General features: G+C 29.0%; 7 protein-coding genes and 1 long non-coding RNA gene across 13 annotated transcripts; 4 read left to right on the top strand and 4 right to left on the bottom strand.

The window, feature by feature from the left end:
* Positions 1-79: 79 nt before the first annotated feature.
* Positions 80-1,007, top strand: eIF3k (eukaryotic translation initiation factor 3 subunit k). The gene has a single exon (XM_027348867.2). The coding sequence runs from the start codon at positions 214-216 to the stop codon at positions 916-918; it is 705 nt and encodes a 234-aa protein (XP_027204668.2). The 5' UTR covers positions 80-213; the 3' UTR covers positions 919-1,007.
* On the bottom strand, positions 903-1,680 carry mRpL51 (mitochondrial ribosomal protein L51). The gene has a single exon (XM_027348868.2). It carries the CDS (start codon positions 1,524-1,526, stop codon positions 1,008-1,010), a length of 519 nt encoding a protein of 172 aa, XP_027204669.1. The 5' UTR covers positions 1,527-1,680; the 3' UTR covers positions 903-1,007.
* Positions 1,681-1,851: 171 nt separating this feature from the next.
* On the top strand, positions 1,852-4,207 carry Prps (phosphoribosyl pyrophosphate synthetase). Its single transcript, XM_027348866.2, has 5 exons — positions 1,852-2,503; positions 2,566-2,749; positions 2,817-3,012; positions 3,078-3,439; positions 3,511-4,207. The coding sequence occupies exons 1-5, from the start codon at positions 2,382-2,384 to the stop codon at positions 3,601-3,603; spliced, it is 957 nt and encodes a 318-aa protein (XP_027204667.2). The 5' UTR covers positions 1,852-2,381; the 3' UTR covers positions 3,604-4,207.
* A 485-nt stretch (positions 4,208-4,692) lies between these two features.
* LOC142645834 (uncharacterized) lies at positions 4,693-5,797 on the top strand. Of its 2 annotated transcripts, none has more exons than XR_012846871.1 (2): positions 4,693-5,000; positions 5,119-5,797. It is a non-coding gene; the product is annotated as an uncharacterized LOC142645834 (long non-coding RNA). The 2 variants fall into 2 exon arrangements; XR_012846870.1 differs by having other exon boundaries at positions 4,693-5,005.
* Positions 5,798-5,862: 65 nt separating this feature from the next.
* On the bottom strand, positions 5,863-12,322 carry LOC113798308 (uncharacterized). 3 transcript variants are annotated; one of them, XM_075823191.1, is made up of 9 exons: positions 11,625-12,322; positions 9,993-10,538; positions 8,719-8,887; positions 8,257-8,646; positions 8,028-8,190; positions 7,730-7,897; positions 7,419-7,600; positions 7,139-7,358; positions 5,863-7,062 (listed from the first exon to the last, which is right to left on the bottom strand). In XM_075823191.1, exons 2-9 carry the CDS (start codon positions 10,403-10,405, stop codon positions 6,632-6,634), a joined length of 2,136 nt encoding a protein of 711 aa, XP_075679306.1. In that variant the 5' UTR covers positions 10,406-10,538; positions 11,625-12,322; the 3' UTR covers positions 5,863-6,631. The 3 variants fall into 3 exon arrangements, with proteins under 3 accessions (XP_075679306.1, XP_075679307.1, XP_075679308.1); XM_075823192.1 differs by lacking the exon at positions 7,730-7,897; XM_075823193.1 differs by lacking the exons at positions 9,993-10,538; positions 11,625-12,322 and adding an exon at positions 8,963-9,264.
* A 365-nt stretch (positions 12,323-12,687) lies between these two features.
* On the top strand, positions 12,688-15,608 carry Sply (Sphingosine-1-phosphate lyase). The gene is made up of 3 exons (XM_027348822.2): positions 12,688-13,044; positions 13,126-14,332; positions 14,400-15,608. The coding sequence occupies exons 1-3, from the start codon at positions 12,885-12,887 to the stop codon at positions 14,671-14,673; spliced, it is 1,641 nt and encodes a 546-aa protein (XP_027204623.1). The 5' UTR covers positions 12,688-12,884; the 3' UTR covers positions 14,674-15,608.
* LOC113798307 (uncharacterized) lies at positions 14,737-15,593 on the bottom strand. Its single transcript, XM_027348823.2, has 2 exons — positions 15,003-15,593; positions 14,737-14,936 (listed from the first exon to the last, which is right to left on the bottom strand). The coding sequence occupies exons 1-2, from the start codon at positions 15,591-15,593 to the stop codon at positions 14,793-14,795; spliced, it is 735 nt and encodes a 244-aa protein (XP_027204624.2). The 3' UTR covers positions 14,737-14,792.
* Positions 15,609-17,318: 1,710 nt separating the features above from the next.
* LOC113798341 (uncharacterized) lies at positions 17,319-22,459 on the bottom strand. 3 transcript variants are annotated; one of them, XM_075823196.1, is made up of 4 exons: positions 22,314-22,459; positions 19,422-20,605; positions 19,299-19,354; positions 17,319-19,227 (listed from the first exon to the last, which is right to left on the bottom strand). In XM_075823196.1, the coding sequence occupies exons 2-4, from the start codon at positions 20,467-20,469 to the stop codon at positions 18,361-18,363; spliced, it is 1,971 nt and encodes a 656-aa protein (XP_075679311.1). In that variant the 5' UTR covers positions 20,470-20,605; positions 22,314-22,459; the 3' UTR covers positions 17,319-18,360. The 3 variants fall into 3 exon arrangements, with proteins under 3 accessions (XP_075679311.1, XP_075679310.1, XP_075679309.1); XM_075823195.1 differs by lacking the exon at positions 22,314-22,459 and adding an exon at positions 21,062-21,444; XM_075823194.1 differs by lacking the exon at positions 22,314-22,459 and having other exon boundaries at positions 19,422-20,849.
* Between the last annotated feature and the right edge of the window lie 969 nt (positions 22,460-23,428).

Genomic DNA, 23,428 nt, shown 5'->3' with positions numbered 1-23,428 from the left:
CGTTATTACACAAAAAAAAATAAGAATAGAATAATCGAGCATCATTCTATACATCGACTATATCGACCAAAGAGGGTTTGATCCGTATGAAATAGGCGAAAAACGTGGCCGAGTGATTTTTTTGTTCCTTTGTGCATTTAATTCTTTACTCGCATTGATCGATTGAAAATATTTAATTGTCATCAAAAATTGGAAGAATTTTTTTTTGCAAAAATGGTTGGTGAATCGAAAAAAGATAAAATTCGTGATATGCTCAAAGGTATTGAACTTTATAATCCAAACAATCTAACAATATTGTTACAATATTTGGATGAACAATGTGCCGATAATCATTATGATTTGGAAGCTAATCTGACCATTCTTCGTTTGTATCAATTTCGAATGAACACTGAATTTGGTGAAGAAGAATCGGATAAAGATGCTATTAAAAAAGTTATTATTAAAATTTTATTGAAAGCATTGACTGCATTACCGAATACGGATTTTATTCTTTGTAAAAGTTTAATTCATCCAAGTTTGTTGGATGAAGAAACAAATAATGATGATGAATTAAAACATGTTCTTAATTTACATCAATTATTGGAAACATGTAATTTTGAAGAATTTTGGACCATATTACGTACTGAACCAGCTGTTTATTTGAATATAACCGGTTTTGAAGATTCAATTCGAAAATTTATCTGCTATGTTGTAAAAATTACCTATCAAACAATGCGAAAAGATTTATTGGGTAAAATATTGGGTGGTTTGGATGAAACACAGCTAAAATATTGGATCAAAATAAATGAATGGGAAGAAAAAGAATCGGAATTTGTTTTCATTTCAAATCAAGAAGAATTGATTAAATCGAAAAATATTAAAGAAAAAATTGAATTTGATAATGTTGCACGAGTAGTAGCCGCTTATGCTAAACAATAAAGAATTGTATTCTTTTTTCTTTTAATCATTAATATTTTCAAATTAACAAAATTGAAATGAAATAAATGAATTTTTTTTTCAAAAAAAAATTAATATTCTGGTGGACGTGGTGGTCGTTTATAATTAAGACGTTTATAAAGAAAATCAATTCGTTTATTTAGATCGATCCATTTTTGTGGCCGAAACCATTGCCAATGTTGTTTAGCTTTTCGGCGACGAATTAACATTTGCATTTCATTCCCACGAAATTTTCTTAACCAATTCGGTATCGATGACATTGTATCGGTTGGATGGATTTTACCATCCTCACCAAGTATATCGATATAATCATTTTGACCAAACATTGCTGATTCTTTTCGCCATGGATCTGGTTTCTTTTCAATCGGTATTCGATTTATCGGGAAATGTTCATTTGGTATTCGTGGTAATAAACCTTTCGAATGATAATGTGGTCGATAACCAAATCGACGTACAAAACGACGTCGATCATAAAATCGTACAATATTACATAATGGACTAGCTAATTGATTTTCATTGCTTAATAATGTTGTAATAATAGGATTTGTATGAATAAATGTTTTTCGGAAAAAATTTAAACCAAAATTCATTTTCAATTCGAAAAATCAAAATCAAAAAATCGAAAAAAATAAGGCACACACACCGTAGCCAAAAACAACAAAATTGATCAAATTCAGGTCAAAATAGTCGCATAGATAGACACGCCTACTTATCTGGATGGTTTCACTTTACACACATTCGAATATTCGAATCCAAAAAAGTTGAAAAATTCAGTTAAACACGCCTTTTAGTTATTTATTTTTTACATTTGAAAAAAAAATCATCATATCATTTATATAGATACCATGTGGTTGTTTGTATATTGTAAAAACGCAAAAAGCTAAATTAAAAAGCGTTTTTTTTATTAAATTCGCGTCGCCGTTGTTTTCATCATTCTCACTGAAATGAACCCTGGCGACGAAAAGTAAATTTTAATCGAATCATATTTTATCTCGACCAGAAAAAAAACAAACCAAAGCAAAAGCCAAAACCAACCAAACGAAAAGCCATCGAATGATAATGATCATTATCTGTTTGAATTAATTTTTTTTCGCTATCAGTTTAGAAAAAAAAGCAATCAATATTTCAAGTGTTTTTGCATATAAAATTCATCATTTATTTGATGATCGTTTTGGTGTTTCTAAATGTATATTTTGACCTTGTTTGTTGAATTGATTTGAATTTAGTGTTTGGTGTGTGGTTTACTGGTTTGGTGTGTGGTGTTTTGTATTTTACAATTTTTCTGTTTTTTTTTTGGAATTTATTCAATTCGTCCAATCATTTTTCAACCAAAGCTTTCAGCCGTTTGTCCAATTGACAACGACGACGACGATAACAAACGATCATCTGATCAAAAATCTTGTCCATTCAGTGATAATAATAATTCGAAACCGAATACTAGAAGAATGCCAAATATTAAAGTTTTTAGTGGATCATCACATCAAGATTTAGCTAAAAAAACTGTCGATCGTTTGGGTATTGATCTTGGAAAGGCAGTGTTGAAAAAATTTAGCAATCAAGAAACATGGTATGGTATTTTTTTTTCTCGAAATGTTTTTTGGTAATATGATTTTCTTTTTCTCATTTTAGTGTTGAAATTGGTGAATCAGTTCGTGGTGAAGATGTTTACATCATACAATCAGGATGTGGTGAAGTGAATGATAATCTTATGGAATTATTAATTATGATTAATGCATGTAAAATAGCATCAGCATCAAGAGTAACGGCTGTTATACCATGTTTTCCATATGCACGACAAGATAAAAAAGATAAGGTAAGAAAAAAACTTTTCCGAATAATTCTTTCTTTTAAAAATAATCTCTCTATTTTTATTCCTGTAGTCACGAGCACCAATCAGTGCTAAATTGGTTGCCAATATGCTTTCGGTTGCTGGTGCTGATCATATTATTACAATGGATTTACATGCATCACAAATTCAAGGATTTTTCGATATACCTGTTGATAATCTTTATGCTGAACCAGCTGTATTGAAATGGATTAAGGAAAATATTCCTGAATGGAAATCCTGTGTTATTGGTAATTCTTGTGTATTTATTATCCGATAAACAAAATTAATTTTAATTTTATTTCCCAAAAAAAAGTATCACCTGATGCTGGTGGAGCTAAACGTGTAACATCAATAGCCGATCGTTTAAATGTTGATTTTGCTCTGATTCATAAAGAAAGAAAACGTGCCAATGAAGTTGCATCAATGGTATTGGTTGGTGATGTTATGGAACGAACAGCAATTTTAGTTGATGATATGGCCGATACATGTGGTACAATCTGTCATGCTGCTGAAAAATTAAAAGAAGCTGGTGCATCAAAAGTTTATGCCATATTAACACATGGAATATTTAGTGGTCCGGCCATTCAACGTATTGAAGCAGCACCATTAGAAGCATTGGTTGTTACAAATACAATTCCTCAGGAAAAAAATATGCGTGATTGTACAAAAATTCAGGTAAATTTTTTTAAATTAATCAATATTAGATCTTTTTTAATTTTTCTTTTATTTTGAAAATATTTTTTTAGTGCATTGATGTAAGTATGATTTTGGCCGAAGCCATACGTCGTACACATAATGGTGAAAGCGTATCATATCTATTTTTGCACGTTCCAATGTAATTCGATTCAAACATTCACACATCTTATTCACCATTCGATCAAAAAAAAACAAAAAAATCCATCCATATATAATCCAAACAATTTTGTTTCACATAATATATTAGTGTATGAGTGGTTTGGTTTGATTGATTTGTTTGGTAAAAGTGTGTGTGTGGATGGATATGTTTGCATGTGAATTAATGATTGATTGATTGATTGATTCAATCGATCAAAATCCATCATAAAATTTCTTTCGTTTCAACCACCCCCTTTCCACTGCAAAAAAAAACAAAAATTCCCAATTTTTTTTGAAAAAAGTGCATTTTTTCGATCCAAATCTCTAATTTTTTTGAAATTCTTTATTTTGTCCAAAATCTTTATATTTTTTTGGGGGTGATTAACCAACAAAATTAATAAAAAATTCATTCCATTAGAAACAACAAAAAATCAATCAATTAAACACAAACACACATTGATCACCGGAATCTGATATTTTTTTAAAAAAATGTGATTATTTTTTTTTTTGACGAATATTTTATCAATTTTTTTGTTGGAAAATGCACCCACACTTACACACACACACAATTGGCTTAGCAATAAAAAAAAATGTTCTTTTTTTTCTCTCTGTTCAATCGTTTATCAATCAAACGGAAAGATTTTTTGTTGAAAAAAATCGCGGATGCCCCTTTGTTTTTTTAAACTTTTTGATGATGATGTCATGATGAGGAGATTTTGCAAAGTTAAAAAACCACCATTGATCGATCATCAATCAATCAATTTTTTTGTGTTTTTTGGCTTTTTCCATTCAATTCAATTCATTATCATCACGTTGTTAGATAAATTTTACTAAAAAAAAATTTTCCATTTTCTTTCATTTTTCTCTCTCTCTCTCTCTTTTCTACTGAATTTCTATGTTTCTGATGTTTCTATTCTTTTATCGGTGGGGAACAAAAAATAAAATATTCTTTCTGCTGAATTATCAAATGGAACCCAAAAAAATTTTCAACCAAAAAAAACAGATATCACATTTTATTGCCGAAGCTATACGTCGTATACATAATTGTGAAAGTATTGGATCATTATTTCAGGAGGTACCGTTTTGAAAATATGGATGGAAAATTTCAAAAAAATTTCAAAAATCAAAAATCACCCCTGCAGCCAAACAAACGAAAAAAAACGCGCACAATCTTAAATGGCAAAAAAAATTGTCTCATTTATTTAATTGTGTAAAATTGGTGCAACAAAAGTTTTTTCTCATCAAATTACATCGCATTACCACATCATTACCTAGCATGCTCATGATGCCTCTATCTTTTATCTTTTTTTCTGTTTCCCACACATAAACTTGATATTTTCTTATTTATCATCATCAAAACATTTTTGTTAACCATTCACTACCACCACCGACAACAGATATTGTATTGTATTAAAATTGTATTAAAAAAATTTATAAAAATTCAATTTTTTTTTTAAATTTATTTTATTTAATTACTCATTATAATGATAAATGTATTTGGGTGGATGATCTTCTTCAAGGAAATTTTCAATTGGCAAATGAACCAGTCATCGGCGGCTTGCTTGTTGTTGTAAAATCGAAGCAACCATCCATCCATTCTGATCAATGATGATTAACGATAATGATATCTATATGGATAATATGGACTAATTTGATTATAGTTTTTTTATATATTTTTTTTAGAAAAAAATTTTCAAAACAAAACAAAAAAAACTTACGGTGAATAAGCAGGCATATGATATGATGATGAATATGATGATGAATCTTGTCGTTTATTTTGTGCAAATAATAGGCCAATAATAAGACCTTTTAGAAATTTTTCTTCGCCCATTGTCCAAACCATTGTTTGTATGGTCAACATAAGGATTGTCCATATGATTAACAATGTTCGTTGAACAAACATTATTGGAAAATTTATTTTGTTCAATCAAAGAAACAACAAAAAAAATCATAAGAAATGAAACACTTTTTTTCCGATGTCATTTGATTTTTATACTTTACTCTCTTGATCCAAGATATTTTGAAACAAAAACAAGAAAAATAACAAGAAAAATGGAGAGAATGGCACCCGTAACCCGTGTTTGAAATCATTATTATGGAAAAAACCGAAAAACAAAAACAAAAACATTGAATCAATGCACTTTGCAAATCAAACTTGATGACCATTCAACCGTCACAATCGTATCATTAATAATCAAATCTTATAGATGTCAAACCGTTAATTAAATAAATAATCGATAATAATCATTATTTGAAAACAGAAATTATATACTTTCACTATAGACTTTTATTTTCATTGATCAAAATCGATCGATTGATTGATTGATTTACTTTTCTTTTTAATCAATCAAACAACGAAAATCAACAACAACAACAACAACAACAACAGGACACGCGTTACAAAGATAATAATAATTAAAATAAAAAAAATCAAATGATAAAATTAAAAATTAAAAATTAAAATTGAAAAAATAATCAACAAAAAGGGGGACCATAATAATTATCAAAATGAATGCATTTTTTTTTTGTTGTAAAAACTGGAATGTTATAGAGTGATTGGGTTTTTTCTTCCCCAAAATCAATCAAATCAATAAATCAAAGAAAATCAACAATAATAACCAATAATTAAATGATGACCCATTGTTGTTGCTTGTTGCTGTGAAATAGATTTCTGATGAAAATGGAATTAAATTATATTGCTTTTTCGTTGTTTGGTGTTACACATTCAATCAGCTAAATTATTTACATGGAATAAAAAGAATATCAATGAAAATGAATTTCCATAGTCGGTATAATGAGAATAAATTAGATTAGATTCTTTTTTGCTGAGTAATCTTAGTATAAAAATGATGTTTCAAATAAATGCTATATGATAATCGTAATAATTGTATGTCTTTGACAATGATAATGATAATGATGATTTTAAAAAAAATGTTAATCGGTGGTTTCGGTATTTTCTGGTTATGGTAGATAAAAAACAAAAATGATAATAATGATGAGAACACTTTTGTGGAATGATGATGAAAATTTTTTTCACATTTTGGTCGGTTTATATGAATATTTTATTGTTGTTTGTCGTATTGAACGTTCCGTACAATCATGATCATTAATCTTTTTCATCATTATTGATGAAAATTTATTATTTGAATTTTTCGATACATCTTGCGTTGATTTTTGAGAATTATTAATAGCGGTTGATTCATTCGATAAATTGTTATTATTGTTATTAAAGCAAGGTTTTTCCGATTTTTTCGATGATGTACGCCGTAATAAAACTTTATCACGTTTTTCTTTTGATGATGTTTTTTTAATCAAACCTTTTGTTGTTGTTGTTGTTGTAGCCGATGATGTCGATGATGATGATAATGATGTTGGTATTGTTGATGATGATAATAAATTTTGAGATCGAAAACTTGAATTATTCGAATGATTTCCTAAACCACCACCACCACTATTTTCACCTCCTTAATATTTGGAATGTAAAAATAGTTTAAAAAAAGCAAAAAAAATTCAAAAAATAAAAATAAAAATAACCCTTACTTGATTTAAGAAACCATTCGGAACGTGTTTTCATACGTTGTGTTTGTCGTTCATGAACGATTGGTAAAAATGTTAATGATTTTGTACTTTCAGCATATTGATTAACATTTTTTAAATTATCCATTTGTTTTGGCTGATTACCATTATTATTAATCATCATCATCATTGTTGTATCATTAGGTGATGATTCGGAATTTGTCAAACGATTATTATTATAAAACTACATAGATAAACACAGTGTTAATTTTGGTATGAAATTAAAATTTTAAAAAAATGTTACTTTAACCCGATTATCTTCCATCGATATGATCATCATATGTGGATCATCATTTTCAACACTATGAGATCGTATTGATTCATTACCAATGATATTCGATGAATCCATCATAATTGAATTTGTATGATGTTGAAAATTAGTTGAACACATTGGTGAACTATTACATTCGGGTATTGATTTCATATCTTTGTTTGAAAAAAAAAATGAAATTTTTTTTTTTGTAAAATTCTAAAGCAACAGTGAAAAAAAACCGAAAAGATTTGGAAAAAAAGGAAAAAAAACTGTGTTTTTGGATCAATGAAAAACAGGCAAACCTTTATGATGATGATCATTGACAATCACTGTTGTTGTTGTTGTTGGAATTGTTTGTGAACAAAAATTCATTTGTTGTTGTTGTTGTTGAACAATATCATTATTAGGAAGATTCCATTTACGATATTCATTATTTAACCATTGATTTTCTATTGATCTACATGCTTCACCTTTTTTCAATGATTTTCAATTAACACAGAAGAAAAGAATATCGAATCAGGAAACGGTCATGCAAAAGAGAATAGAGGAAAAACAAGAAAAGAATAACCCTTTGAATCTTTTTAGAAATGAAAAACTTACTAGGCACTAAATTTTTCGATGGATAATGATAGGTAAATGTCCAATTTTCTTCAACATTTACAATTTTACCAGTCATCCGACAATAATAATCATAATTATCTTTACCAAATAAATTATTAATACCAAAATTATCGATTAAAAATTTCATTATCGATGAGGCAATCTATTGAAATGAAAAAAATTGATGAAAACAAAAGAAACTTTCCGGAAAAATATTATTATTATTTACCTTAAAACGTTGAACATCTTCAATTTTAGCAAATTTATTACCATCCGATATACAGGAATGAAAAAAACTTGGTGCAACCGATATGCTTATCGATTCACTTGTCATTGATGATTGTAAAGAATCGGATATCGAACGAAACGTACCGAATAATAAAACGAGTAAATGCTGTGTTACAATTGGTAATGAAAACAAAATTCTTTGAATTTGAAGAATTTTTTCCTCTGAATAATCATTATTCGTTGTTTTTATAGCCAAATTACCAAATATTTCGAATAATAATTGTTCATTTTTTTGACCAAATATACCATCAGGTAATTTTCGTAGAAATTTTTTCAACACTGATGCTATTGTATGTACGGAAAATTGTTCCAAATTTATTAATCGTCCATTCTATTTGGTTTGGTGGAAGAAGTAAAAGGGTTAACAAAAAAAAAGTATTTGAAAAAACCCTGTAATATTTACCTGTAAAAATTGTATCAATTTTTTCATATTTGCCTGATTACCCGGTGCACGGAAGACATCTTTTTTATATGGTGCTTCTTTATTCATTTTTAATATCATCATTATCAAAAGACTAGGTAGATCATTATGTAAACTACAAACATCGACAAATGGAACACCAAATTTAACCCTAAATTATCACACATGGGGAGAAAATGAAAAAAAAGGAAAATTTAGAAAAACTTTCTTTCGTTGACCAAATTACCTTTGGATGGAATAATCATGATGATGATGATTAGTAGAATTTCGTAGAAAAAATGGAAACATTTTGTTTGTTTGTTTGTTGGTTGGAGATGGAGAAATGCAAAACAAAAATGAAGAAAAAATAAAAATTTTTTGTTGAAATTTTATCACAAAACAAACAGAACAGAAAAATTTTTTTTTCAAAAAAAAAAAATCAATTCCACCATGCACAAAAACAAAACAATTTCAAAGTTGAAACATTACACACACATTTTTTTGGGGAAAAATTCAAAAAATTTTCAGAAAAAAAGTTTCATGCAAAAAAACAACAGTGTTTTGGTGAAAGTCAGTGAGAGGAGTGGATGAACAAGAATGAAACGAAAATCATCTGAAGAAACGAAAACAAAAGTAAAAAATTGAATTTTTTTTGAAAACAAAAAAAATTAAATTTCAAATGGGTGGTGGGATGCTGATGAAGAAAAAATTAAAAGAAAATAATGTTTTCATTTGGAAAACAACAAAAAGGGCAAATGAACTTTGTGCGAAATTTTGCCAAAAAGAAAAGAAAAGTGAAATGAAAAAGAAAGAATTTCAAAGAAAGTTCATCAAGAACAACAACAATAAATTCTTGTTGTTGCCTTACATTCGGTTTTTGGTTTTAAAAAGAAAAAATTATTATTTCCTGGTTTTTTTTTCTTATTTCACCGACAACAACAACAACCAGAAAAGCATCACATCAAAAACAACAACAACAACATTCTGACATAATCATCACTAACACAGTGTGGTTGATATGTTTTTGATGAGAAAAAAAAATATTTATCATCTCGAATTTGTGGTACATTTTTTTCATTTTTTTTGTGACAAAAATCAAATCAAAAATCGATTGCGCATGATCGTTTCGAATGAAAAATTTTCGAATGTTTTTCATTTGCGTTCGATTTTTTTTTTTTTTTTTTTTTTTGAGAAAAAGAATTTAGGTTAACCAAACCAAACCAAAAAAGAAGAAGAATCAAGAATCGAGAAGAATATTTTTTCATCAAAAAACTTACTTTTCCGAACGATTTGTTGATGTTATTGATGATGATGATTTTGGTGATGATTGTGAATTTGAAGTTATCATTGTTGTTGTTTGATTTGATGATGATGATGTTGATGTTGATGATGGACCATCATCAATACCATCACCACCACCGCCACCACTGCTACTAAATGATGATAATCCACCGGATGAAGAAGTTGATGTTGTTGATATTATTGGTTGTTGTTGTTTTTTACCATTATCATGTCTATGATTATGTTTATTATGACCACCACCAAAACGTTTTTTATCAATAGTTTTACCATTTTTATTCGATGTTGATGTTGATGTTGGTGATGTTGATGTTGTCGATGTTGAAAGACCACATAATGATGATGTAGCAACACGACGTGCAATTGATGCCATCATTATAGTCATTCGCATTTATAAAAGAAAAATTTTATTTTATATATTTACAAAAGCCAAAAAACAGGATCGATCCCTCCAAAAAAAAAATCGATCAAAGTTAAAAATAGAATGACGTTGTTGACGATGATGATGATAAATATTTAGTTTTCTGTTTACAAACGAAACGAAAAAATTCATTCATAAAAAAATAACAATTAAAATCCATTGTAATGCAAAAAAAGCAAAATATAGTAATCAAAGGGTAACTAGATAGATAAAAATAGTGGCCTTTTTTAATGGCGGTGGTGGTGGTGGTGGTAAGAGGGTAGAGCCAGAAAAGCAAACAAAAATAACAATGATGATGAGTTCCACATCGACTCTCGGAATCCGAATCCGAATCAAAACAAAGTTATCGAGAATCCAGAATCCAGAGAATCAAGAGAAGAGATCATTACACTAATGGGTGCCTCCGTTATATAGTAAGTAAAAAAATCGAAATGTTTTTGATATTGAACTCGACTCACCAAAAAATCTTTTCCTTCCTATCTGTATAGAGTACATCTATCTATGTCTATCAAAAAAGCAAGCTGTATATAGTAGTTCCGAATGGAAATTCCAAACAAAACAAAAAAAACAGCAAAATTCATTCAAAAGAATCTTGGAAAAAATGAAATGAAATTCGTCTGCCCTTTCGCTATTTATATTTGAAAAGTTCACTGAAAAAATTCTTGTTGATAAGGAATATTTACAGAATTTTTTTGGTAATCATCTAAATATTCTATCACAAGTTATCAAGTTTCAGAATTGAAAAAAAACATCCGCTCTCTCAAGAAAAAAAGCTTAAATTCCAAAAATAAAAAAAAAGATTTTCTTTGTCATTTTTTGGAATAAAATCTTGAGCCAAAAATAAACATAAACAAAAATAACTTTTTTCAAAAAAAAAAAAGGCAAGGATCAAAACAAAAACAAAACAAAGTGATCAATTTATTCACCAGCACACAGAGATCAACCAGAAACAAAAAAAAACATTGTTTGTTTTTCAATCATATGATTTGAACTTTTTGACAAAAATCAATCATTTTTTTTTTTGTTGTTGTTGTTGTTTTGATTGATTTTAATTTGATTAAATTCAATCGAATCATGATCGAAATGAATTGAAAAGTTCAAATGTGGATATCATTCATTTTTTGATTTGTTTTCAAGGCAAAATAACAAAGAGGGAAATAGATCAACAAATGAAAAAAAACAGTCTTACCTGATTGATGACAAAATAATTTTGCTAAATTCATTTTGTAATTCTATGTGTTTGTGAAAATTGCAATCATATGATGAAATATAACCCTTTTTTCGCTGATGATTACGCTGAAAGTTGAAGAAAAAAAGGGTGTTGTTGATAGGTCAATATGGGGTGAATAGCTTCTTGGTTTACACACACACACACACATCATTACACAATCCGAAAACGAACGAACGATGCCACCAACGAAAACAAATGCAATATATCTTTATAAAATGAAGATTGTGAGCGCAACACAGAAAATTCGAACGAATAAACGAACGAACTTGGTAAACAAACACACAGAGACAGAGAGAGAAATTGAATGAAATTATTAAAATGACAATGAAATTTCATTCAATTCAATTCAAAAAAAAGTTTTCAATTCAATTTCAGTTCTGAATAGAGATGAACATTGTTGTTCAAGGTTTTCTTTCAAGCTTTAATTTTCTTTCAATGTTCATTCAGTCAGTCAACGTTGTTGTTGTTGTTGTTGATGGCTAATGATCTAATAATGATGATGATGATGATGATTATGTCTCGATGTTGAACTGTCACATCATCATCATCATTATCAATGGGCGCAATACATCAAAATATCACTGTTGTTGTTGTTTTGATATTTTTCTTTTTTTGTTTTTGTTTTTTTTTCGTTTTTTTGGATGACCGAACTGAAAAAAAAGAGAAAAGAAAAAAAATAGATCCAAGATTCATTCATAAATGACGTTTTCGATTTGGATTCGATTTTTTTTTGTTTTGGATTCGATTTTTTTGTTTTTCGATTTTTTTCTTATCAAACTTGTTGTTGTTGGTTATTTTGATTGATTAAACCAATTCTTTGAGTCAATTTGATCTTTAATTAAATCTTTGATAAAATCATTGTCAAGTTTTTTGTTGTTTTGTTTCCCAATTTTCCAGACAGTTTTTTGATAATTTAATTTTTAAAAAAATGTATTTTCCACCCAAAACAACGATGATGATCCAATTCATGATAATTATCATTGCAAATTAATCTCACATACATACTATATATGAAAAAAAGTAACCTAAAAGTGGAGAAAGAAATAGTCATTGTTGTTATCATTTTTTTTCTTTTTTGTTTTTCTGTTTGGATAATGTTGTACTCAACGATCATTTTTTCTGGATTTGATTTTGATTCAATTTTTTTCTTATTGGCTGATCTCCGTTTATAAATTGCATTTTTCTTCTCCAAAAAAATAGACATTCCGAAAATCAATAATGGATTCAATATTGAATCAAACAACATTCATCATCAATGATTATCTTGATGTAATTGAATTACATTTAGAGCCATATGATCGTTGGCAAATTTTACTTGCTACACTGGTTACATGTCTGTTATTATCACGTATATATCGTTTCTATGAAGATCATGAATGTAAGTTGCTGTTGATTTTTCCAATTTAATGAAAAAATTCTTCAACTTTTTCCGAAATTTCTTTTTTTCCCTGAAATAAAGTTACCTGGTCGGCAATATCAACAATATTATTTCGTATTTTCATTCGTTTACCTTATATTCGTCAAATGGTTAGTAAAGAATTAGCAAAAGCTGATGAAACTATTTCGAAAAAATGTCGTGAAATTTATTGTAATGAAAAATTCCTTACAAATCTACCCAAAAATGGAATGAAACCTGAAGAAATTCTTAAGGAATTTAAAAATTATCAAAAATTATTAAAAATTGATTATAAAGGTGGCCGTGTATCGGGTGCAGTTTATTCAAGCATGTCACCAAATCTTATTGATTTAATAACAAAAATTTATAGTGAAACTGCTTTCTCAAATCCATTACATCCGGAAGTTTTTCCGAATATTACCAAAATGGAGGCTGAAATTATTCGTTGGGTTATAAATCTTTATCGTGGTGATGATAATTGTTGTGGATCATTAACATCTGGTGGTACTGAATCAATTGTTTTAGCAATAAAAGCATATCGTGATTATGCTCGTAATGTTCGTGGTATTCGGAAACCAGAATTGGTTGCACCAAATACAGCACATGCTGCATTTCATAAAGCATGTCAATATTTTTGTATAAAATTTCGTTCAATACCAGTGGATCCCGTAACATTTAAAGCCGATGTTAAAGCAATGGAACGTGCTGTTAATCGTAATACAATCCTTTTAGTTGGATCAGCTTGTGGTTATCCACATGGTATTATTGATGATATTGAATCATTGGCTGTTGTTGCATATAAATATAACATACCATTACATGTTGATTGTTGTCTTGGTGGTTTCTTGGTTCCATTCGTTAAAGATGCTGGTTTTCATATCGATCCTGTGGATTTTTCCGTACCCGGTGTTACAAGTATATCATGTGATACACATAAATATGGTTTTACACCAAAAGGTTCATCAATAATAATGTATTCGGATAAAAAATATCGTCAATATCAATATTCTGTTTATACTGAATGGCCTGGTGGTATTTATATATCACCAACAATTGCTGGTAGTAGATCTGGTGCTAATATTGCTGCTTGTTGGGCAGCTTTGCTTTATTATGGTTATAATGGTTATGTTGAATCGACTAGGAAAATTCTCAGCGTTCGCCAGAAAATAATGAACGGATTGGAAAAAATTGATGATATTTTTGTTCTTGGTAAACCATCATTATCGGTTGTTGCTTTTGGTTCGAAACGTTTTGATATTTTTCGTTTAACGTAAGTAATTTGTTTGGATTGATTATCTATTGATTAACCTTGTTTATCTCTTATCCCTTTATAAAAGTGATCTTTTAACTAAAAAAGGATGGAATATAAACGCTTTACAATTTCCATCAGCATTACATATCTGTTTAACAATGTGTCATGTCATTGATGGTGTTGCAGATGATTTTATCCGTGATGTTCGTGAATCGGTTGCAATTTGTATGCAAAATCCAGATGAAAAAACATCCGGTTCAGGTGTTATTTATGGTATGGCACAACAAATACCAGATCGTTCTATGGTATCGGATATGGCCTGTCAATATTTGAATAGCATTTATGAAACAACTGATTGATTGATTGATTGGGAATATTTTATTTATAAAAATCAAAATCAAAAATTTGAATCTGTCAATCAATCAATCAAAAGTCAATAAAATTTTATTTTGTTTGTTTTAATTTAAATTCATTTTAATCAAGCTGGAATATCATTTTCATTTTCAAATCGTATAATTTGAGCACCGGCTGGATTCGATGTAACAATACCCGGTTCATTACTACGAATTCTGGTACGATAACCATTTTCATCGGCAATATATTCAACAATTCTTATGAGACCCTTTTTTTGAAAAAACAAAATTTGAATGAAAATTTCAAAGAAGAAAAAAAAACAAAACAAACTTACATTATATTCCCGGAATGAATATCGTCCGGTTACTGTTCCATAACCATCAGCAGTTTCTTCACGAAACATTTGATTACCAGATTCATCGATCCAACGATAACCCCAATGATATGCACCAGGTGGACTATCATCACTGGCTCTTTGATTCCAACTTTCTTGACGAGTATTTCCCGTATCAATTACATTGATTTTTGGTGTTGATGATGATGATCGAAATAATGATGGTGATGATGGTGTTGACCATGGTGTCCATGCTACTTTTCGTTCAGATTTTTGTCTACCTGTATTCCATGATGATGATGTTGATGTCGATGATAATGAGGTAGGATTTTTATTCAAATTCGACCAATTTGATGATGATGATAATGGTCGTGGTCGTGGTTGTTGATTAATTCGCCTTAAATCACTAGATTTTTGTAGGGAATATCTTTGTTGCGGTTGCGGTTTGATGAATATCTGTCTTGGTTGCTGAAATAGCCTTGCAGTTGGTTGCTGTATTCTACGGAAACGTATTTGATTCGATTCAGCAGCAGCCAAAGTCATTGAAAAAATAATGACCAATATTATCGATAGCCATCGATTGAATTTCATTTCTGAAAAGTTTCACCAACCAAACCAATCATCAAAGAAAAAAATGTGCAAAAATCATCACTAATCATCCATTTTTATAGTTTTTTCTCATTATAGTGAATAATGTGGGAAGTGATGATGACTTGAGAATTGATTGAAGATAAAGATGATGTGCATGATATTCAATCAAGATTAATCGATTCAATAAAAAAAAGGGGATGGATTCTTTTCAAACAAACAAACGAAAAAAAAACAACTTTGAATCCTGTTTATAAATGAATTGTGAAATGAAAGTGAAAATGGGATTTTCTTCTTCTTCTTCTTGTCAGTCAGTTAATCAGCCAATCAATGGAAAATTGCCATTTTTTTTACCTCTTTTCACGAACAACAACATTGGATTGAATTTGCAAAATCAAGCTGGTCATCCATCAAAATTTTCTTCATTTCTGTTGTTGATTTTTATGACTTTTTTTCAAACAAAAAAAAAAAAAAAAAAAAAAAAGAAGAGAAATTCATTAGCAATGAATTAAAACAAACAAATGATTATTTTGATACTTTTTTGCTTCAAATTTTGATTTTTAAAAATCTTTTTTGTCATTTCAAGGATTGTCACACACCATAAACATTGTAAAAATCGAACCATTCGAAAAAATTCCGATCGAACATTAACTGATAACGGATGATGATCCATATAAGACGTACAAACAAAATAATGATTCAAATTTGTCATGGAACATTTAAAAATTCAGAATGAAATCCATCATTTTTTTTTTTGTTGAAAAAATGATGGATCCAAGATAAATGTCATCAAACAAAAAATAATGTTTCATCAATCATTAACCTTGTTTCTTTTTTATTATGCACAAATTTGCTAATCAAACAGATTTGATCTACAAAAAAAAAAAAAAAAAATATTTGCCATTGAAAGATATGATCAACAAACAAATAAAAATTAATTTTTTTAAGCAAAATAGAAAATTATGACAAGATCAAAGATCAAAAGAATCTTCGAATCTTTTAATTTTTATATTCGAGTTCGAGAAAAAACCTTGATATCATTTGATCTCTCTAATTTACAAATTTTTTCTTTATTCGGGTTCAATATTCAATTTTAATTTTATTATTATTATTATTATTCTGGTTGATTGATAATAATAATGATGATGGTCATGTTGGCTGGCTAATTTCAATTAAGATTGGCATCAAAAAACAACAACATCAAAGATCAAACATCATCGATTTAATTCATTTATTCTGATGCACGATATGTTTGATATAAAAAACATGTTTTCTTTTCGTTGTTTGATGCATATTTCATTTCATCCATCATTATTATCAAAATCATGTTTGAAGGTGTCTAATTTGTTTTTTTACCATTCGAATAATAATAAAAAAACCTGATATGATTGATCGTTGATGCCGAAAAGAGAAACCAGACAAACAAACAAACGAAAAAAAAGGGTACTATCGACCCTATCACTTTCAATTTTCAATTATTATTCAAACATTATGAATTGATGTTGGCCATCATGATTTTTTCGTTTCGTCCAAAAAATTACCTTTTCTTCGTTCGATTCGTTTGGCTAATCGGTCATAAACTTTAATTACATTTTTTCTCCCATTATGCTCCCATCATCATCATCATCATTTTTTGATTTGATTAACGAATTTGATTGAAAAAAACGAAAAGGAAAGGATTGAATCGAGTTTGATGAACCGACAAAAAAAATGAAAGAAACCTTCGAAGAAGAGATTAAAGAATTTTATTTTTTGTTGAAAAATTCATTCGTTTTAATTATTATCATTATGATTAGTGTGATTATTGTGATTTGTGATTAGAGAATTGAAATAAATATTGATGAATATAATGAGAGAACGATACACGATTGAGATTGAGAGAAAAAATTGAAAAAATTGATACGTTGCACGTAACCAGGCAAGTATTTGATGAGTGTGTGTCGGTGATGGACGACTAAAAAATTTTCAAAATCAAATCACAAAAACAAAACAAGAATTCAACAAAAGAAACAAAAAAACAAGGTAAAAATTTAAAATAATAATAAAAAACAACAAAAACAAAATAAAAAGAATTTTACAAAATATAAAAAAAAAAGTAAAATTACAAAAAAAAAATAAATAAATTACAGTCCGAATACACATCACACATCAAAAATATGACCGGGGAGGAGGAAATCGAATGAATTCTGAAAAATTCGATGATAGTGATGGACGAAACAATCGATTATTTATACAAAAACTTTTGCAATATTTGTTTGTTTGTTTGTCCATCACCAATCAATCAATTATAATGTGAGATTGCTTAATGAAATTAAATTAGATGAATATATGAATTGCGTCAATGAAATGCGTCTGTCTGTGTTTGGTGTGTGTGATGATGAAAAATACTTTTTTTCTGACAAGTGTTTGTTGTGAATTTAAAAGAGGAAAAATTCTTGGAAACAAACGGGAAAAATCGATGAAATGAAAATTAAAAATCGGCGGTTTTTTTTCTTCCAAAAATTCTTGGCCAAAAATCGTCAATGATGAACACACACGCACACAAAAAAGGAAACAAAATGGCTAATAAATAAATTATGGTGGGGAGAAATACTTCGAGAATGACTTAGATAATAATGATAATGATGATACCAATAAAATGTTGATGATAAATTAAGTAGCATGTTTGTCTGTGTGTGTCTTGTGTTTTAATTCAAATTTTGGAAAAATCAATAAATTTTGGTAATTATGGTGGCTTATTCGGTAAAATAATTGTAATTAGTAGACTAGATTAGAGTAATGGAGGTAATGATAATGCAGTTTGACATGCAGCTGATGACATTGATGGTCCATTTAATGAATCATCTGAATCTTGTGATGAACTAATTGTTTGTATGGCTAATGTTATTGTTGAACCAGGTGGTAATTGATCAGTATCAATTGTTGTTGTTGATGTTTGATCTGATTGTTGATGTTGATGTTGTTGTTGTTGTTGATCATCATCATCATCATCATCATCTTGTTGTTGTAATATGGTTGCATTAACTAATGTTACTGTATTGGAAGCAGATATAGGTGGCGCTGTTGTTGATGTTACCTGTATTGTACCATGATGATGATGTATATTATCATCATCCTCTTCATCATCATCATCATCAATTTGTTGTAAAATTTGACCAGAATGATGATCATCTCTATCATCATCATCATCATTGGCTATTTCGACCATTGTGGTTGTTGTTGTTGTTGGTATTGTTGTTGTTGCCGTTGTTGATGCTTCCGATGAAACAAATATTGTTGTTGTCGGTACTATTGTTGTTGTTGCTGTTGTTGTAATTTGACCATTATTCTGATTCGTATCATTCATTGTTGTTGTTGTTGTTGATTTGGATTGTTGTTGTTTGGATTTTGTAGTTTTATTTGTTGATTTAGATTTTGAATTTTTTCCTGTCGTCGATGATGATGATGATGATCGTTGTCCACTGGTTGAATTTGATAATTTTAAATGTGTACGTACAACATGTTCATGTCGTTGACCGGGTGATATAAAACCACGATCACATTGTTTACAAGCATATGGAAAATTTTTTGTATGTTTATAAATTTGATGTGTTTTCAGGCTTGATGCTTGTGTAAAACGTGATCCACATTGTGAACACTGTTATATTGAAAAAAGGTAAAAAAAAAACATAATATTATCAATCAAGAATTCAATAATTTGGAAAATACCTGATATGGACGTTCACGTGTATGTGTTCGTGTATGACATATCAATGAATATCGAACTATGGGAGAGAAAAAATTAAGAAAAAATTATTGAAATTCTGCAATTGCCAAATTCTGAATTCTTACCTGTAAATGATTTATTACAATCAGTACATTTAAATGGCCTTGATTTTGAATGTGTTTTTTCATGTGATTTTAATTTTGCAACTGAAACAAAATGTTTACCACATTCAAGACAAGCCAATAGATCTAATCCAGGTGTTTGGCCAGTTACGGTTATTGTATTATTATTATTTGTTTGTATCACATTTGTATGATTAAGTGTTTGTGTATGAATTTGTTGAATTTGTTGTTGTTGTTGTTGATTTTGTTGTTGTTGTTGTTGCGATTGTGGTAATGTTATTATTGTTGTTGTTTGATGATGTTGTTGTGGTTGTTGTTGTTGTTGATTTAATTGTTGATTCAATTGAAGATTTAATTGATTTGAATTATTAATTGTAAGATGTTGTTGTTGTTGTTGTTGGTTTGTTGTTGTTGTTGTTATCGCTTGTTGTTGTTGATGATGAATATTTAAATTATTAACAACTTGATTTAATGTTGATGGTGTAACCAGCATACAGGTTGTACCACCAGTACCACCAATATTACCAATAGTACCAATATTTGTACCGGTTATTGTTGTTGGACATTGTCCTTGAATTGGATGTTGTCCTGTTGTTGTTGTTGCCATAACAGGTAATGTAATCATTTCTTGTTTTAAATGACCAGATAATGATGATGTTGTTGATACTGATACAGGTATTGTTATAATATTATCATGTTGTTGTTGTTGTTGTTGCTGATGTTGTTGTTTAATAGTAGCCGTTTGTATTGCTTGTGGTAATGATTTTGTTGCTATTATTAATTGTATATTTGTTGGTTGTCCTAAATGATGATGTTGTTGTTGTTGTTGTTGTTGATTTAATGAATGTTGATTATTTGTAATTATATGATGATTAATATGACCAAGTTGTTGTTGTTGTTGATTTGTTGCTGCTGTTGCTTGTAACGTAATTGGATGACCACCAATACTGGTACCGGTAATAGTTGTACCTGTTGGTAATATACCAATACCGCTTACAGTTACAGTACCACCACTAGTACTAATTAATTGTGATTGATTTAATGATTGCATTTTCGTTTGTCTTCGTTTGTTAATCTTATTGCACAATCAAATCAAATCGAATTGATAAAAAATGGAATTTATGGAATCGACTGATCTGATCTGATCAGATAATGATGATATCGAGGTAGAAATTATGACTAATTTTCTGTTTGAAAATAAGAAAAAAAAACATGGTCAGATAAGCATAAGACAAACAAACAAGCACGTGCGTTTGTTTTGAAGGTTTCTTCCCTGTTGGTCAATTGGGAAAAAACCTCCAAAACAAAAAACACGTGCATAATTTACAGTGGATGTAGAAAGACTACTTTTCCTATATAATATCCATTCATTCATTTATCAACCACTTGTTGTTGTTGTCAACAAGGAAAACTCTATACAAAAGATTCTATATATATAAAAAAACGATGATGATAATATTGATGATGATGGTGGTAAAATTTCACCAATCATCAACATCGTTATTCTGCGGTTATATATAAGAGTTTCTGATGATGATGATCGCATACACATAGTAACTATATGATGATGATTATGATTAGTGGTTGTTTTCAATTCAAAGTTCGTCGACTTATACTTTTTTTTTTTTTGTTTTGGTTATTACATAGTGTGTGTTGTTTTACACTTTTGGCCACCAGAAAACTGACAATTGATGATGATCATTCTTATATATAAAAAAAAGACCATCGAAACATTGAATGATTTATCAGTATATATCACATGTTGTTGTTGTTGTTGTTATTCGATGATATTGTTTCATTCATAAATTTTCTTCTTCTTCAAACACACTCCCATATAAACAATATATAATGTTTTGTCTATTTGTTTCTTTTGCGAAAAAAAGGTGGTAATTTTTGAAGATATAGAATTGGTTTGGTTTGTCTTGAAGAAAAAGAATATTCTATATTGGACGATTCAGGTTTCTCTCTCTCTAGATCGAAAGTTTCTTGAATTCTGTAATTCTTTCTATATGATTATTAAATAATATGGATATTTTTTTTAAAAACAATTTTGTAACCAAAAAAACAATATAATGTTTTTGGTTAGTTAAAACACAAACCATAGAGATATAGTTTACAATTATCTAATAACATAAAAAAGTAAAACACTGACTGGCTGGCTGGCTGGCTGGCTGGCTGGCTGAGACGAAACACTTTTTTCTATTTCAATGCGCATGCTCGAAAAATGGATGGCTTGCATTTTTTATTTATAAGGATCTTTTGATTTTTTACATAAACAAATGGCTGGCTTGCATTGGACTTGGCCTTATGACTAAGCTAGACTTCGTCCACTTAGTGGACGAAGCCAATGGCCAATGGCTTGCAATGCTAGTCATTTATATATAGAGATAAATATTGATATTCAATTCAATATTGTAATTGTCATTGACTTACACACACACACACACACACTATATATATATTCTTTAAGATACACAACAAGAAAAACACTATAGTGACCTATTCGGTTTCAATATTGGATAAAATTGGATTCAATATTTGGGAATCCAGGAACAAAAAAAAATATAGCTAAGATATAATGTTATTTTGTGTGCAAATTTATAATATTCATCATCATTTACAAATTTACAAAACTAACATTATTCATTTATTTCTTTTCAAGTTTTTGGTGGGCATTTTGTTTTTTTGCTTTGAAAATAATAATGAAGACCATCAATATTTAGTTGATTTTGAATACGATTGATGATTATCATTCATAAAAATAATGGCGGTAAAATTGATGATAATAATCACCAGTCAAAGAACCAAAAAACCAACCACAATCAGATATATCAGGGGGTGTGTAACTTGTAAACACAATAAAAAAATATATAGAAAAAAAAATATAATCCTTACGATATATATCATCGATGATGATGATGATGATGATGCGATTGATATAGAACTCTAAATATCTAAAAACAAACAAACAAACAAAGATTTCTTTTACATTTTACTTTCATTACACTTTTCATTTGGCTCCCAATTATAACCATAGAAACTATCATCATCATCTTATATAATAATAATAATCAAGAAATTGATGGTTACCATCATCATCAACCAACCAACCAGACATTCATTCATATATAATCAACGGATATATAACCATACATACCCCAGAAAAGTTACAATATTATCGTTATTATATATGAAAAAAAATGGTAGATGTTTATTAGTTTATTAGTAGGTTTTTACCGCATTTACCATTGTGAATAAAAAATTGAATAAATTCTTCTTCGTTTGTTTAGTTTAGTTGTTTGAAACCATCATTTATATAACGATGATTATTATTATCATTTACCAAACAAACACTACCATATAGTGTTGAAACATATAGTTGATTGGAAAACAACGAAAAAAAGAGACCATGAAAAAGAATGAAGAAGATATAGTCACCAGAAAAACATGAAAACATCAAACCAGAAAAAAAAAGAAGAAGAAACACAGAAGCCAAATATTATAATAGAAAATTTATATAGATGAATTTTGCTTCGAAAAATAAAGTTTTTCTTGGTGTGTGAAATATATCAGGATATATAATCCTCTCTCAACAACAAAACAACCAAGCAAAACACTCGTCGATGTTTGTTGATTTTTTTTGTGTGTGGTATATTGGTTGGTGGTGGATAATTTCTTTGCTAGTCAATTGTCGTTGCCGTCGTCGATGATGATGATGACCACATTTTGATGATGATGATTTTTTTTGTTACAAAATTCAAGCAAAAAAAAGGAGGAATCCGTATTGAAGAATATACAAAGTGTGTAGGGCGATTATAGCGCCCTCGAAGTTGGCTCGATTCTTCTTCCAGATTCTATGTAGTTTTTAGTATATGTCATTTACACGAGAAGAAACCAGAGAGGGAGGGAGGGAGGAAGAACCCCGAACCAGAAAACAAAAAATTGGATAGTTTTTTTTTTTACTTTTTGGGTTTAAAAAACAACAAACAAATATATAGCATGCATATAGC

The sequence above is a fragment of the Dermatophagoides pteronyssinus genome, unplaced genomic scaffold (assembly GCF_027571235.1).
Source record: "Dermatophagoides pteronyssinus isolate colony J.1.1.1.1 unplaced genomic scaffold, Derpt_VIB-CSIC_2022.12 sq0024, whole genome shotgun sequence".
NCBI classification, from domain to species: Eukaryota; Metazoa; Arthropoda; class Arachnida; order Sarcoptiformes; family Pyroglyphidae; genus Dermatophagoides; species Dermatophagoides pteronyssinus.
The sequence above is the reverse complement of the archived record's forward strand: the minus strand, read 5'-3'. Positions and strand labels throughout refer to the sequence as shown.